We start from the raw sequence: 13,331 nt of genomic DNA, 5'->3' as shown, positions 1-13,331 counted from the left end.
AACAAGCTCTAAATTCGTGGAAATTATGCTACAGTCACAACTTCTCACCACACAAATGTATAATTTGGAATAATTGTTGTATTCTTTAAAAAAAAATCAATCATTAATCATACAATCTTGGATCCAAAGAAAGATTATATATGTTAAAGACCTGGTGTATAGTAACGGTGAAATAATCAAATATGAGGCTTTTATATCAAAACATCAATTTCCCATTACCGACAGAGAATATAAATCTATTGTTCAGTGTATCCCATTAGGTCTTCGTCAATTAATGAAAGGCCATCACCTGATGTCAAACTTAAAAGTAAGTAACAAATTGTTTGTGAATGGAATCGATTTACTAGATAGAAAATGTAATAATAAAATAATAATAAAATCTATTCAAAAAAATAAAATTACTCAAATCTTGGTGGAACTCTCAATTTCGAAATATTAAATGGAAAAAAACATGGATGGAGTCATTTCAGTACTGTCTAAATAATAAAATAAGAGAAACACATTTCAAAATACTTCATAGATATTATCCAACAAACAAAGCCATCTCAAAATTTACCGATATAGATCCCAGCTGTTCATTTTGTCAAAGTGGCACTGAAGATATTATCCACCTGTTCTTTTCATGCCCTATAACCAATAAATTATGGAAAGATGTAGAATCCCATCTTAGTCAGAAACTTTTAACCACAGTCAAGATAAACACAGATCATATTATAACAGTGTATAATCATACAAACAGGAAAATAGAGAAAATTGTGAATATATTTATTCTTTTTGGGAAGTATTACATCCACAAAACAAAATTCTCAAATTTCAAACCACCATCCAAATCATTACTTGCCAAAATAAATCATTACTTTCAGTCATTGAAATACTTAAACAAAAAATCAATAGAAGTATGGAACATTTACGAAGAACTGTTTTGTTAAAGTGATGCCTCTGTTAAATGCCTTTTTGAATGTCATGTACATGATGTAATTGTCAGAATTTGTTTAGTTTTGTTTATTTATTATATATATATTTTTTGCAATGTTATATTATAACCAAAGAACGAAAAGATCGGAATGAACTGTCTGTATAACATGTAAATCTAAAATTCACTGTAAATATGTATAATACACAATAAAATATTTTAAAAAAGAAAAGAAAAGAAAAGTTGATAACGAATGCCATGTTTTCAACAAGTCATGGACTGCCAAGTATTTCTTTACAGAAGTCAAAGGTAAAGCAGTGTGCTTAATCTGTGGACACAGGTCGCTGTGTTTAGAGATTATAATTTGAATCGCAACTACACGACCAAGCATGAAGATAAATACAGAAATCTGTCTGATGAAGAGCGTGCAAGGGAGTCTGATGGGCCCCCAAATGACTAAATACGCCCCTGCCTGGAAGACCGCGAGGTGGAGCCAAAGCTCTGCAGTAAAACCAGGAGCCGAGTCTGACTGTTACAATGCTGTAATGATGCATTAAATAATACTGCAATTAGTATATCTAATAATCTTATAGGCTATATATGATACTGTAAATAACCCATTACATAATAGTGTAACTAATGCATTTAATAACACTGTAAACTATATGTATAATGCTGTAATTAATATATTTGATAATATTGTAAACTTTATGTATAACACTGTAATTAAAGCATTTAATAATGTTCTCAACTACTAATAAACTACTAATAATAATACTATTAAAGCATTCCTTCATAAACTATATGGACAATACTTTATTTAATAGCATTACAAATAACATAATAAACTACATGTATAACACTGTAACTAATACGTTTAAAAACATTAACGCATGCTTTTAACATTATAAATTACATATTACTATAACTAACACATTAAATAATACTGCAACTAATACATTTAATAATATTATGAACTATATGTATAACACTGTAACTAACACGTGAAATAATACTGTAAATAATGCATTTAGTATGTATTACATTATAAACTCTACCTATAACACTGTGACAACTACATTTAATAACATTATAAACTGTATATGCAACACTGTAATTAAAACATTTAATAACATTATCGATTACATATGAAATACTGTAACTAATATATTCAATTACATTATAAACCACATGTATACCACTGTAACTAATGTGCGTTTTCTATTCTGTTTAAAACAGCAAAATCTGAAAACGCTCCCACCTGACCCCCTTCAGAATCAGCTTTTCTTCTTTTTGTTTTCTTTCTTTGTCCAGTAACCTTCAGATATTTAATGAAGCCATGTCAAATATTACTTTCACACTATTAATATATTCTGACAGGACCTTGAAGCACACAGTGGTGGGTGGAAATTTCATGCCTTTTGATTTATGTAACTTTTCCCAGTCTTTACAACTTCAAAAGTCCAGGAGAAAGACACACATGCTGTATGAAAAGTACAAATATTTCCATACTTACATGACAAGATTAAAATGCATTATGCATTTTGGATGTAATATAACATTTTCAACTCAAGACTTCATATCTTGTTGAATATCTTAATATCCAGAACAAAAACCCCTTTAATAAGCATATAAAATTCTAAGCACTTAGACACAGCACATTATTATAATTACCTCCAATTTAACCGGCTACTCCATTGAAACGCTGCATGTTAATGAATCTGTAATTATAACCTGCTGATATAGTAATGATGTAGAATATTAGGATATTATGCATAATGATTGCTTTTATTGCTGATAATTAAAGTTCACTTTGCAGCTCCGACTTAAACATCTTTGAGTGCAGAATTGAAAGTAAAAGTACATTTTGAAATCTTGTCTCGTTTCTTTGTGCTTTGTTCTAAACCTGTTGGATGATATCTGTTTGCTCCAGGCCTCTTCCTGACACGTCTTATCTCTTAGACTACCCTGTTCAGTTTAGTTGTTTTGATACGCATTAGTCACTAAATGTGTTGAAACTGTCAGCGTTATAGAAAGTTTAATTGTTATCACAGTAGGAAAAGTGTGAGTAATACCAGTGGGTTGATTTATCTGCTTCACGTTCAGGTTTATTCTGTCGCCGTGTGTCTCGTTTCTGTGTCATTTTGTGTCACACTTTTGTCATTTTGTCTCCATTTTTGTCATTTTATGTCCGGCTTTTGTTGTTTGGTGTCTCTTTTGTGTCTTTTTGTGTGTCCCTGGTGTGAAATTATGTCTGTGTTTTGTCACTTTGTGTCTCATTTTAGTGTTACTTCATGTCTGTTTTTCATGTTGTTTCCTGTCTGTCTTTTTTGTTTGTCATTTTGTGTCAGGTTTTCATCATTTTGTGTCAGGTTTTGGTCATTTTGCGTCTCATGTTTGTCAATTTGTGTGTGGGTTTGTTGTTTTGTGTCTCATTTTTGTCATTTGTGTCAGTTTTGTGTTACTTCATGTTATTTTGTCTGTTTTTTGTGTCTTGTTTAAGTCATTTAGTCTTTGCTTTTTGTCATTATGGGTATCATTTGTGTAATTTTGGGTCTGTTTTTCAAGCTATTTTGCCTCTTTTTGTGTCATTCTGTGTCTCATTTGTGTCATTTTGTGTCTTGTTGGCGTCTTGTCGTGTCTGTTTTGTGTCACTTTGCGTCTCGTTTTTGTGTTATATCGTGGTATTTCTGGTTTTTGTGTCTTGTTTGAGACATTTTGTCTTTGTTTTTTCCCATTTTGGGTACCTTTTGTTCAATTTTGTGTCAACATTTTGATGATTTATGTCTCTTTTATGTCTTTTTTGGATATTTTGTGTCTCGTTTGTGTCATTTTATGTCTGGCTTTTGTTGTTTTGTGTGCCATTGGCATCATTTTGTGTCTGTTTTTTGTCATACTTATCATGTTTGTGTCATTTTTTGTTCCATTCATGCTGAAAGTCTTTACAGCAGCCTGATCTTTTTAAAGTCACATTGCTAGATTTTCTCATTTTGAGTCAACATTTCTGAGGTCTTACATATCTTATTTTTTTTAATTGGATGGAGACACATATTTAGTCTAGATATGGGAAACAAGTCCATTTATATATGAGAACAGGAGCGTGGGTTTTTAATAGACTGGAGAGTCCAGTTTCCCTTTCGAGACGATGATGCCCTTGAGCTCAAAGCAGGGGCCACTGCAAGAAGATTGTTCCCAATTTTGGAGGAAGAATTCAACTCGGCTGCTCAGAGTCCTGACCCTGCTTCCATGTAACTCTGACAGCCAGCCAAACCCTCTCGCCCAACCTAACTGCTTGATCTCATTAATGTTCTTGCAGAATGACAGGAAATCCCTGCAGTCAAGACTTCAAATCTCACAGAGAGTGAAGGCATTTGTAGGAACATGTTAAAGCCTGCGGATTTGGAAGGAGATGTTCCACAGTCACATCTGTGTGTAATAATGATATAACACTTTTGGCGATAAATCGTATTAAATAGGAATCAATAAAACATTCTTGACTTACAGTTTTGACGCATAGACCCGCCTGCAGTGCTTTTAGAGCTTGTCCGGACAGATTTACAGCATTGTTCACTGTTTATGTTTCATTTGAAAGTGATCAGAAATGACCACAGTATCAAGAGGCACTCGTGCTTTTTTAAACTTTGTAGAAAGAAACACTTTTCACTGAGTTCATGTCCTCTGAGGGCGCTTTTTTCCCCAGGAATTTGGAAGTTTGAGCATCTTGGAGGTATTTACATTCTGCCGTGTACATTTAGTCCAACAAAATATTTAACACTTGAACTGTATCATCGGAAATTTTGGAAAACATCAACAAAAGCACCTCCTATTAAATACAAATATAAATTATACGTGACGCTTTGCACTTGAGGCGACTGGTGAACATGTTCTGAAGAGGCTCCTGCACTGAGGTGGAGCAGTTGTTTTTCTAAAAGCTTCTCGGTTTAGATGCGCCACACAACACCAAACTATGACACCTAAATCACAGAGGAGGTTACATCTGGGTCACTTCAGACAGAGGTCAGTGCAGTGACACTTAAACATCACCATTTTGTCAAAATATTTTTTAAAAAAACGTTATATTGTCTTTCCATACTTGCCACATAAAATTGTACTGATGTTAGTAGAATCATAAATTGGTAAAATGTTAAATCAAAGTCTGTATTTTTAGTAGGAAATATGAATACATCCACACATATACATTTACAGGAACATACTGGAGCCCTAAAATCAACCTTGTTTGAAAATGTTGCACTCGTTTTTCCAATTTTTGAGGTCCAATAATTAAAAATGTGTCCACTGCTGAAGCCATTCACTAATTTGAATGTGCTGCTAACAGTTTTGTGTGTGTTCGCACCAAATCTCATGGCTGTGGTAGCTTTGTTTGTGGACATGCTGAACACTTGAGATGATATGTGCTTCTTTCTGGGGATAAAAATCCTCAGGTCAGAAAACATGTAGAAGTCTCAACGGCCAGTCAAAACATTTTACATAAGCTTAGTGTTTGGGCATAAATAACAAATAAGTAAACTCTGAACAAAATGATACAACACATCTGTGAAAAGTTTACATATACTTGTAAAACGTTTGGAGTCACTTCGAAAAGTTGGTATTTTTGAAAGAAAAGCACTTTTTTAAAAATGAAAACAACATTAGATGAATCAGACATACAGCCTAGACCACACTGTTAATGTGGTAAATGACTATTCTAGCTGGAAACAGCTGATTTTTAATGGAATATCTCCATAGGGGTACAGAGGAACATTTCCAGCAACCATCACTCCTGTGTTCTAATGCTACATTGTGTTAGCTAATGGTGCTGAAAGGCTCATTGATGATTAGAAAACCCTTGTGCAGTTATGTTAGCACATGAATAAAAGTGGGAGTTTTCATGATGATCACAAACTTTTTAGATTGGGGTCAGAAGATTTTAACTGACTGCACAAAACGTTAAATCGTCTTATATATCTGAAAAACTTGCAAACTTCTCCGAAATGCTCCTCTTTCATTCTGGAAAGCCACAACCCATCATCCTAAGACCCAATCAGGATGTGTGTGATGCAGTCGCATCAAAAGTTTAATCACCTCCTCTGTTATAGTTCTGCTAGTTAACCACGCCTGACGGGTACGTCGGCGGGGTTATTGCATTCGGTGCGGTATCTGACTGGGTATGTATGTATGTATGTATGTATGTATGTATGTGGCTATGTCCGGTCTGATATCTCTGCAACCGCTGAAGTCAGGATAATCAAACTTAGCACTGAAGATCAGTCTAAGGTCCCCTGCTCAGCTGTGGAGTTACAGGTCAGCAGATGAAGTAGGGAGGGATATACGTAGGATGATCCAAATTGATACATATTGCATCACTTCTATAGGGAGGACAGGGTTTTCGCCAGCAGAGGGCGTGGTTCTGCCCTCTACTGAGGGCTCATCGAGTTTACCATTATTTCTGCTTAGCTCAGTTGGTTTCAACTCACGAGTGCAGATAATGAGAGGCCTTAAAATCCAGTTTTATCACCATATATGGGCTCCATGGGCTTCCGTTGGGTTGCAGTTTTCACAGGATTATTTTGAGTATGCATTCATTCTGTTGACACATTGGGTTTTCCAGTCTTATCATTGTTTGTACTAAAATCTGCTTTACACATCTATTCACCGACTTTTTAACGTGTTCAATCACCCCTTAATGCCACAACAAGCCCATTGCTACAACTTTTCATTTTCTACAACAGAATCATTGAAACACATGCATCTCTGTCACAGAAAACAATCATGCATTTTGGTTCTTTCATAGATTTAATTATAGGTCTTCTGGACACATGATCAAATCTACTGGGCAAAAAATATACAGTATATTCAGATAAATGTCCCTGGGCCGTTTTCACCTCCATTAGCAGCTTTTACTTCCAGTCCATAAGCTTCTGGTTGTATCGTTGACCAATCTTTTTGACAGAATTTGTGCAGTTTAACCAGATTAGTTGTCTTTTTGACACAGATTGCTTTCGTCATCACAGTCCACAGGTTCTAAATGAGGTGGTTTAAGTCAGGACTTTCAGGAGACTAAAACCTTAATTCTAATCTCATTTAGCCATTTCTTTATCACTTCTGATGTGTTTGAGGTCATTCTCTTATTAGAGCATCCAACTACATACAAGATCCAACTTCTGGATGATTATTTTAGATTTTCCTGAAGAAAGTGGATATAATCCTTCTCCTTAATTATTCCATTTAATTCAAATTAATCCAAGATCATAATACTGCCACCACCATGCTTGATAGTAGGCTTGGGGTTGAAGTCCTCACTTTGGTAATTGTGGCCAGACTGCTCAGTTTTTGTTCCATCTGACCACAGAACTTCCCTCCAGAAGGCCTTTTATTTCCTCATATGATCAGCAGCAAACTTTAGTGGAGTTTTAAGGTTCTGCTTCTAGAGGAAGAACTTCCTTCTCCATGGAGCCTCTCAGCTCATGTTGATGTAAAACACCGTGGACACTGACTGCAGCTTAGCATTCATTGCAGAGCTGCTTTTCAATGATTCTTGGTTGACTCTTGGCCATCCTGACCAACTGTCTCTCAGCAGGTTTGTGTTTTCTTCCTGACTGTGGCGGTGACACAACTGGACCATGAACTTTATACTGCCAAAGCATTGTTTGTACAGATGATTTGGGGATTTTAAGCATCTTTGAAATGACTCCAAGTGACTTTTCTGACTTGTTCAAGTCCATGATTTTCTTTTTCAGATGCGTACTCAGCTCCTAGGACTTTCAAAGCGTAGTGTTTGTGGCCGAGTCTAATCAGTGGATCAAACAGATCCTATTTAAATAGGCTCAGATGAGTCACCAGCTGTAGTCAATCATACCTACTCACGAGAAGTTTAGAGGCCACGTCACTAAGAAAACCTGATTAACAAAACTTTGTGCATCACCAAACCTGAACATTCAAGTTGCAACCTAAAAATCATCAGTCAGAAAATTGAGTGTTGGACATATTTGGTTTTATTTAACCAAATATAAGCATTGCTGTGTGTACATTTTTTTAACCCAGCAGATTCTGTCATATTAACCAAAATTCTTGATTGTTTTTTGTGACGAAGATGCATGTATCTGAAATGACAGGGACTAACCCCACTAATACGTGCCAAACTAAATACCAACATAGAATACTTGGAAAAGATGACAAAGGGACATAACCTCAGTGAATATTTTAAGAGCAGCATCTTGGGATTGTTTAGAAGATTTAATTATTGGTTCCTTTAATATTTCTCAGGCGTTCTTCACTGCTGTTTGCCTTTTTCCACAAATTCTCATGGATTACTTGTTCAAAGGTCGAATCACCACCAGCTGAACAACAGAAACACAAATATCTTCTCTTCTTCACTAGAATGATTCATTTACCAATCAGAGCACTGCTGTGAATGATTATAACAGACGCACCATCGCAGTAAATTTACAGATGTAGAATTTCCCGCATATGAATAACAACACAAAAGGCATCTCAAGGCACACAATGGTCCGTGAAGTATATATATCATGATGGACTGAACACTTCTTGTTATTTAAGAATAAGGCTCGAAGCACTGCTGGTATGTAAACGGTTGCAGCTGTAAGGCGCATTGATGAGGGTAACCAGCACAAGATGTACAACAAGCCACAGGACAAAGCAACTTTGGAGGGGTGTCGTGCATCTGGATCGATTTAGTAACACAAGATCAGCTGAGTCTTTTCGTGGAAGACTCGGTTATCTTTCCAGAAACCTTTGCAGTGACTCTTTAGGGATGAATCAGCTTCAGATACTTCTGGTCCGACTCCCTGGTTTTATCACTTGTATGCTTACACTGGAGTCATGATAAAAGTCTGTAGTTTAAGATGAGAAAATGCCATGGTAGTGGAGTCATCACAAATTGCTTGTAAAAACTTGAGAAAAAAAAAAATCAGTTGGGAAATGGCTTTGGCCTGTTTTACTATTTAGTAAGAACGGAATGGATGAGTGTCTCACCAGAACTATGACAGTTACCTTAGTTAGACTGAACAGATATTTAACTGTTTTCTAAAAGGCATACGGACGTCGTGTCGGTTGAATTAAATTCTACTTCTAGTTCCTTCATCCTTATTTCTTTAATATGGTGAGATAACTCCTACTTTGAATAAGATGAATTCCTTTGGTTAAAGTCTGCTACCACATCACTCATATTATACAGTCAAAAACTGCAAAGAACAGCAGTTATGTACCACACGTGCAGCATAAAGCCGTTATTTAACAGTTAGGAAGTCTTCTTTACCAAGATAATTACTGTAATATAAGTTATTTTTAAAAATGCATTTATAATAGTAACTACTTTTTAGACATATAATGAAACATTGTAGAGCATCATCTAAAGAAAAAAAGAAAGATTCTGCAAATATAGGTTAAAAATTGCAATTTAACATGATAAAATCCCTTTAGTACAGAAATGGTTCTGAATTTATCATAAAATTCCTGTAAAAGCAGCTTCAAAACAGTTTTAGTCAGTTTTTAATCAATACTTTCTTGGAGTGATTTTACTCATAAGTACAATTAGTTAGATTTGTTTGAAACTAGACTGAACTGTTAGAACTTCAGAAAAAACAAATGTAACAGTTTCAGCCTGTTTTTTTCTCAGGCTTCAATATTTTATTTAAAGGATTGTACTGGTGACTAGAATAAATTGGATGTGTTTCACACCTGAACAGTGATATTTTTAGTTTAAATTTAGGTTTTGATTGCATGAATATGCAACAGTTTTCAAAAAGCATATGGAAGATGTTTTTGGTGGAGCTGAATTCCACTTTAATGAAGGGTTAAGTACCTCAAATACAAAATAAATCTGCTGTGTAACATTTACAGCTCTTTCCTGACAAGATAATCATTATAATTTAAAGCAAAATTGAATAAACCTCTCTTATGTAATAGCAATTTATGACAGGATCCCACATGCAAAACATTTTTGGCCTGTTTTTTTGGTATGCAAATCAGTTCTTTATTCGAATGTTTTTACCCGTTGATATCTGCTATTCAACAAAACAGAAAAGATAAAAAGAAGCATTCAATGTAAACGTTAAAAAATATTTAAAAACCACCAGGAAAAGATAAGATCTCCAGAGGCACTTTCACGTCGGCGCACGAGTCAGTGAACACACGATATGAAGGAAATCAAGATATCAGTTGTCAGAGATATGTGTGTGTGTGTGTGTGTGTGTGTGTGTGTGTGTGTGTGTGTGTGTGTTGCCGCTCATTAACAATCACTTTGTCTCAGTCAGCAAAAGCACTCAGGAATTCATTGATAGTGCCGAGCAGTTGTTGAAGTGTGTGTTGACATGCCAGAGTAGGAGGAGAGACGTTTGGAGTGTGAGTCCGGGGAGGAGACAATCCACGTGTGAGCACCATAAGAGCTCCGAACCGCCACGAGCTGCTCTGGATTGAAGTTCTCTCCTCCCACGACAGCCGGTCAAGTCCTGAATGTGAACAGGTACGTTCCTCTGCACGCTTGTCTTCATGCTCTTCTAATCCCGATTCCAAAAATGTATTGTGTGTCCCGGGTTTAACGAGGGGTCAGGGATAACAGTTTTCTCTGGAGAGTTTGAGAAGAAACATCTGCACACAGCTGGAAAGCAAACATTTTCCATCGGGGGGGGGGGGGGGGGGGGGTCAAAGGCACAACATTTTCTTGCACAACAGAAGGAGTTTGCGATGGATAACATCATATGAATGTCAAAGAGGGGGATGTTCTTCTTCCAATTTAGCTTTTTGCACTGCTTTCTTCATTCACTCCGTTTTCATCTTTGCAGAGAGAAACACATCAAAAACAGCAGCCATGAAGTTTCAAGCTCTCGTCTTCTTCCTGCTCTTCTCCTGCATGTACCTGAGTCTGGCACAAGGTAAATAGAGCAAATCAGATTAGTTTCACACCAAGCTCTAATGCAGATTTTACATAGATTGCACAGATGTTTGACTGTTTTCTACAAGCAAATGGATGTTCTTGTGGTTAACATGCACATTTGCACTCTTAAAGCATTAGCAGGATTGTGGCTGCTGCTGGGTTTCGTAATTCACATTATTTTGCTGCTATTGTGAGAAAATTCCTCGAAAATTCCTCCCTTTAACATGATGAATTCTTCTGGTCAAAGCCTGCGACCACAACACTTCATGCCAAACAGTCAAGGCTTTTGTGGGGTGGCAGAACTGGAAAACAGAGAACACATTGGACTGAGGAAAGCTGCCGATTTTCACTGGTTAAAAAAAAATCCCCCTCAGCACAATACAGCACACATGAGGAATTTATGTATGCTTTTCGCCATGACTAAGTAATAAAAGGGACCTTTTTCCACCACTTAATTAAATGCATGGCTGCAAGAAACAAATGAAATTTACTGACTTTTAGGTTGCAAATATGATTTTGATGAGTTCTTTTGACATAATGTTGCATCAACTTCATATTGTGTATAATTTAAACTCAAATTTCTGCATTTGTTGATTAAAAACTACATTTAAGTTGAGGTAACTTGACAAAATTGGCTTGAAATCTTGATTTTCTTCATCTTGAGGTCAGGATTTCATTTATCTACTGAACACTGAATCACCTTATTGTTTAAATTTACCAAATTAAAAGCCTGTGTTTGTGATTATGGTAATAGGAATGTGAGAACATTTCTTGAAACAATTTAACTTTTTATGAGCAATCAACTGAAAAACTTCATTAAGTAAATGGTAATTCAAAGCACATGTAACTGCAGAGGAAAAGCTGATTTCCAGGACGATGCTGGCTTTCCTCCAGATCTTGTCAAATCCTAAAACGCTCCAGCAAAAACGTTCTCTTGGCAGATGAATCCAGACTCACAATAGAAAATGCCTATTTCCTGTTAATATTATGATAACAGCCCAGATAATGGCGAGCATTTGATTTTGTCAGGGCTAAAGGTCTGGAGGTCCACAGACACCCACACACACACTAGTTATTGCTTCATTCCTTCCCAGGAGCGACGTTTTCAAGTGGGTTAGTTTATGTCTCTGTAAGTCTCCTCACTGTTATCTGTCTCTTTAGGCTCGTATGACAACTGCTGCCTCGGCTATGTCAAAGGCCTTCCAAAAGGTGCGAAGAAGAACATTGTTGACTACAGGATGCAGGAAACAGATGGAGATTGCAACATCAGAGCCACCGTGTGAGTAGACAATGTTCACTTTTTGGACCTCGTGTTTTGTTCTCTTGCATTGTTAAAAAAAAATAAATAAAAACAACTCCAACTAATAAAAACTGGCACAGACGAGTGGAAAAAGAAATGACTTGCCTGCTGACGGATCCAGGCTTTAAAACGCATGTTAAATCTGATTTGTGCAGGTTTCAGATGAGGAGGAAGCAAAGAACCGTCTGTGCTAATCCCAACGACACCTGGGTGCAGAAGGAGATGAACAATGTGGACAGGAAGAAGATGGCCATTGTGGAAAGGACAAAATAAGATTAAAGAAAAAAAGGTTAAAAAAAAAAGTTACACAACATGCACTTTATGGCCTCCCAGGTGACCTTTAAACAACCATTCCTCATCATAAAACGTGTTTTTTGTGTGTCTAAAGGGAGAGAAACGAGAGAAGAGAGGGCCTCATCTGTCACCTTAAACCACATGGATCGTGTTTCTGAAGATTACGTTTTCCCTGTTGCTGACAGAGAATGTAAATCATGTATGCAATTTTTCACAATATACACAAACATACTGTATTCTATAGCCAGTATAGCAGAATCCATTTATATGTGAGCCATCAGTATGAAACTGTTCACTTCTCTGTGATGTGTAGAGCCTGCTAGGATTGAGCCACTCTTTGGCAGCTTTGAAATGTGATATAAATGTAAGAAAAACGCTTTAGGGATAAGCTGACAGGTTGTTTTTTTTATACCAGATTCTTGTATTTTTGTATCAGCGTTCTAAATGTACTTTGTGTTTTCCAAATAAAGAACAAAATGCAAAGAAAGACTCTGGTTTTGTTAAGCAGTTGATAATCAATCAGGAAAAGCTACATCAGTCCGTCAATACCTGACACCAGCGACTGTAAGCAGGCTTCGCTGTGGCGCAATAATCTCTCGCTTTGCTTTTTTGGCATCGGCTTGAGCCATTAATTCACATGATCCATCTGTCAACATTATGAAACTGGCCTCCTGAGACAATTGTTCTGCTGTACACTGAGCACAAAGCCAGTTTTCATTGGCTTTGCGGTAACGCTGATGCGCAACGGTTGGTTTTTGTCCTTCATCACTTTCTTTGAAATCATGTTCCGTGTGAAGAGGAGTCACATCGGGTCGAGTCACCTTTGTTGATGCCGCACATTTAAAGCAACAGAAGTTCACTCAAACTGCACATAGTTAATAACATTGCAGCATTTCGACCTCAATATTTGGACTTATCTGGTAAATTTGCAG

The 13,331-nt window shown here is 36.4% G+C and overlaps 1 protein-coding gene across 1 annotated transcript; it reads left to right on the top strand.

Moving 5' to 3' along the window:
* The first annotated feature begins 10,257 nt into the window (after window positions 1-10,257).
* Window positions 10,258-12,886, top strand: ccl25b (chemokine (C-C motif) ligand 25b). The gene is made up of 5 exons (XM_022200633.2): window positions 10,258-10,394; window positions 10,714-10,803; window positions 11,967-12,084; window positions 12,261-12,394; window positions 12,494-12,886. The coding sequence occupies exons 2-4, from the start codon at window positions 10,740-10,742 to the stop codon at window positions 12,376-12,378; spliced, it is 300 nt and encodes a 99-aa protein (XP_022056325.1). The 5' UTR covers window positions 10,258-10,394; window positions 10,714-10,739; the 3' UTR covers window positions 12,379-12,394; window positions 12,494-12,886.
* The last annotated feature ends 445 nt before the right edge of the window (window positions 12,887-13,331 follow it).

Source organism: Acanthochromis polyacanthus, chromosome 4 (genome assembly GCF_021347895.1).
Source record: "Acanthochromis polyacanthus isolate Apoly-LR-REF ecotype Palm Island chromosome 4, KAUST_Apoly_ChrSc, whole genome shotgun sequence".
Classification (NCBI taxonomy): Eukaryota; Metazoa; Chordata; class Actinopteri; family Pomacentridae; genus Acanthochromis; species Acanthochromis polyacanthus.
This window is presented reverse-complemented; position numbering and strand designations above follow the sequence as displayed.

Bases quoted from the DNA above. Each gene is read 5' to 3' on its own strand.
- ccl25b (XM_022200633.2), top strand. From the start codon at position 10,740: ATGAAGTTTCAAGCTCTCGTCTTCTTCCTGCTCTTCTCCTGCATGTAC. The intron at 10,804-11,966 runs GTAAATAGAGCA...CTGTCTCTTTAG, and splicing joins GTACCTGAGTCTGGCACAAG to GCTCGTATGACAACTGCTGC. The intron at 12,085-12,260 runs GTGAGTAGACAA...TGATTTGTGCAG, and splicing joins TGCAACATCAGAGCCACCGT to GTTTCAGATGAGGAGGAAGC.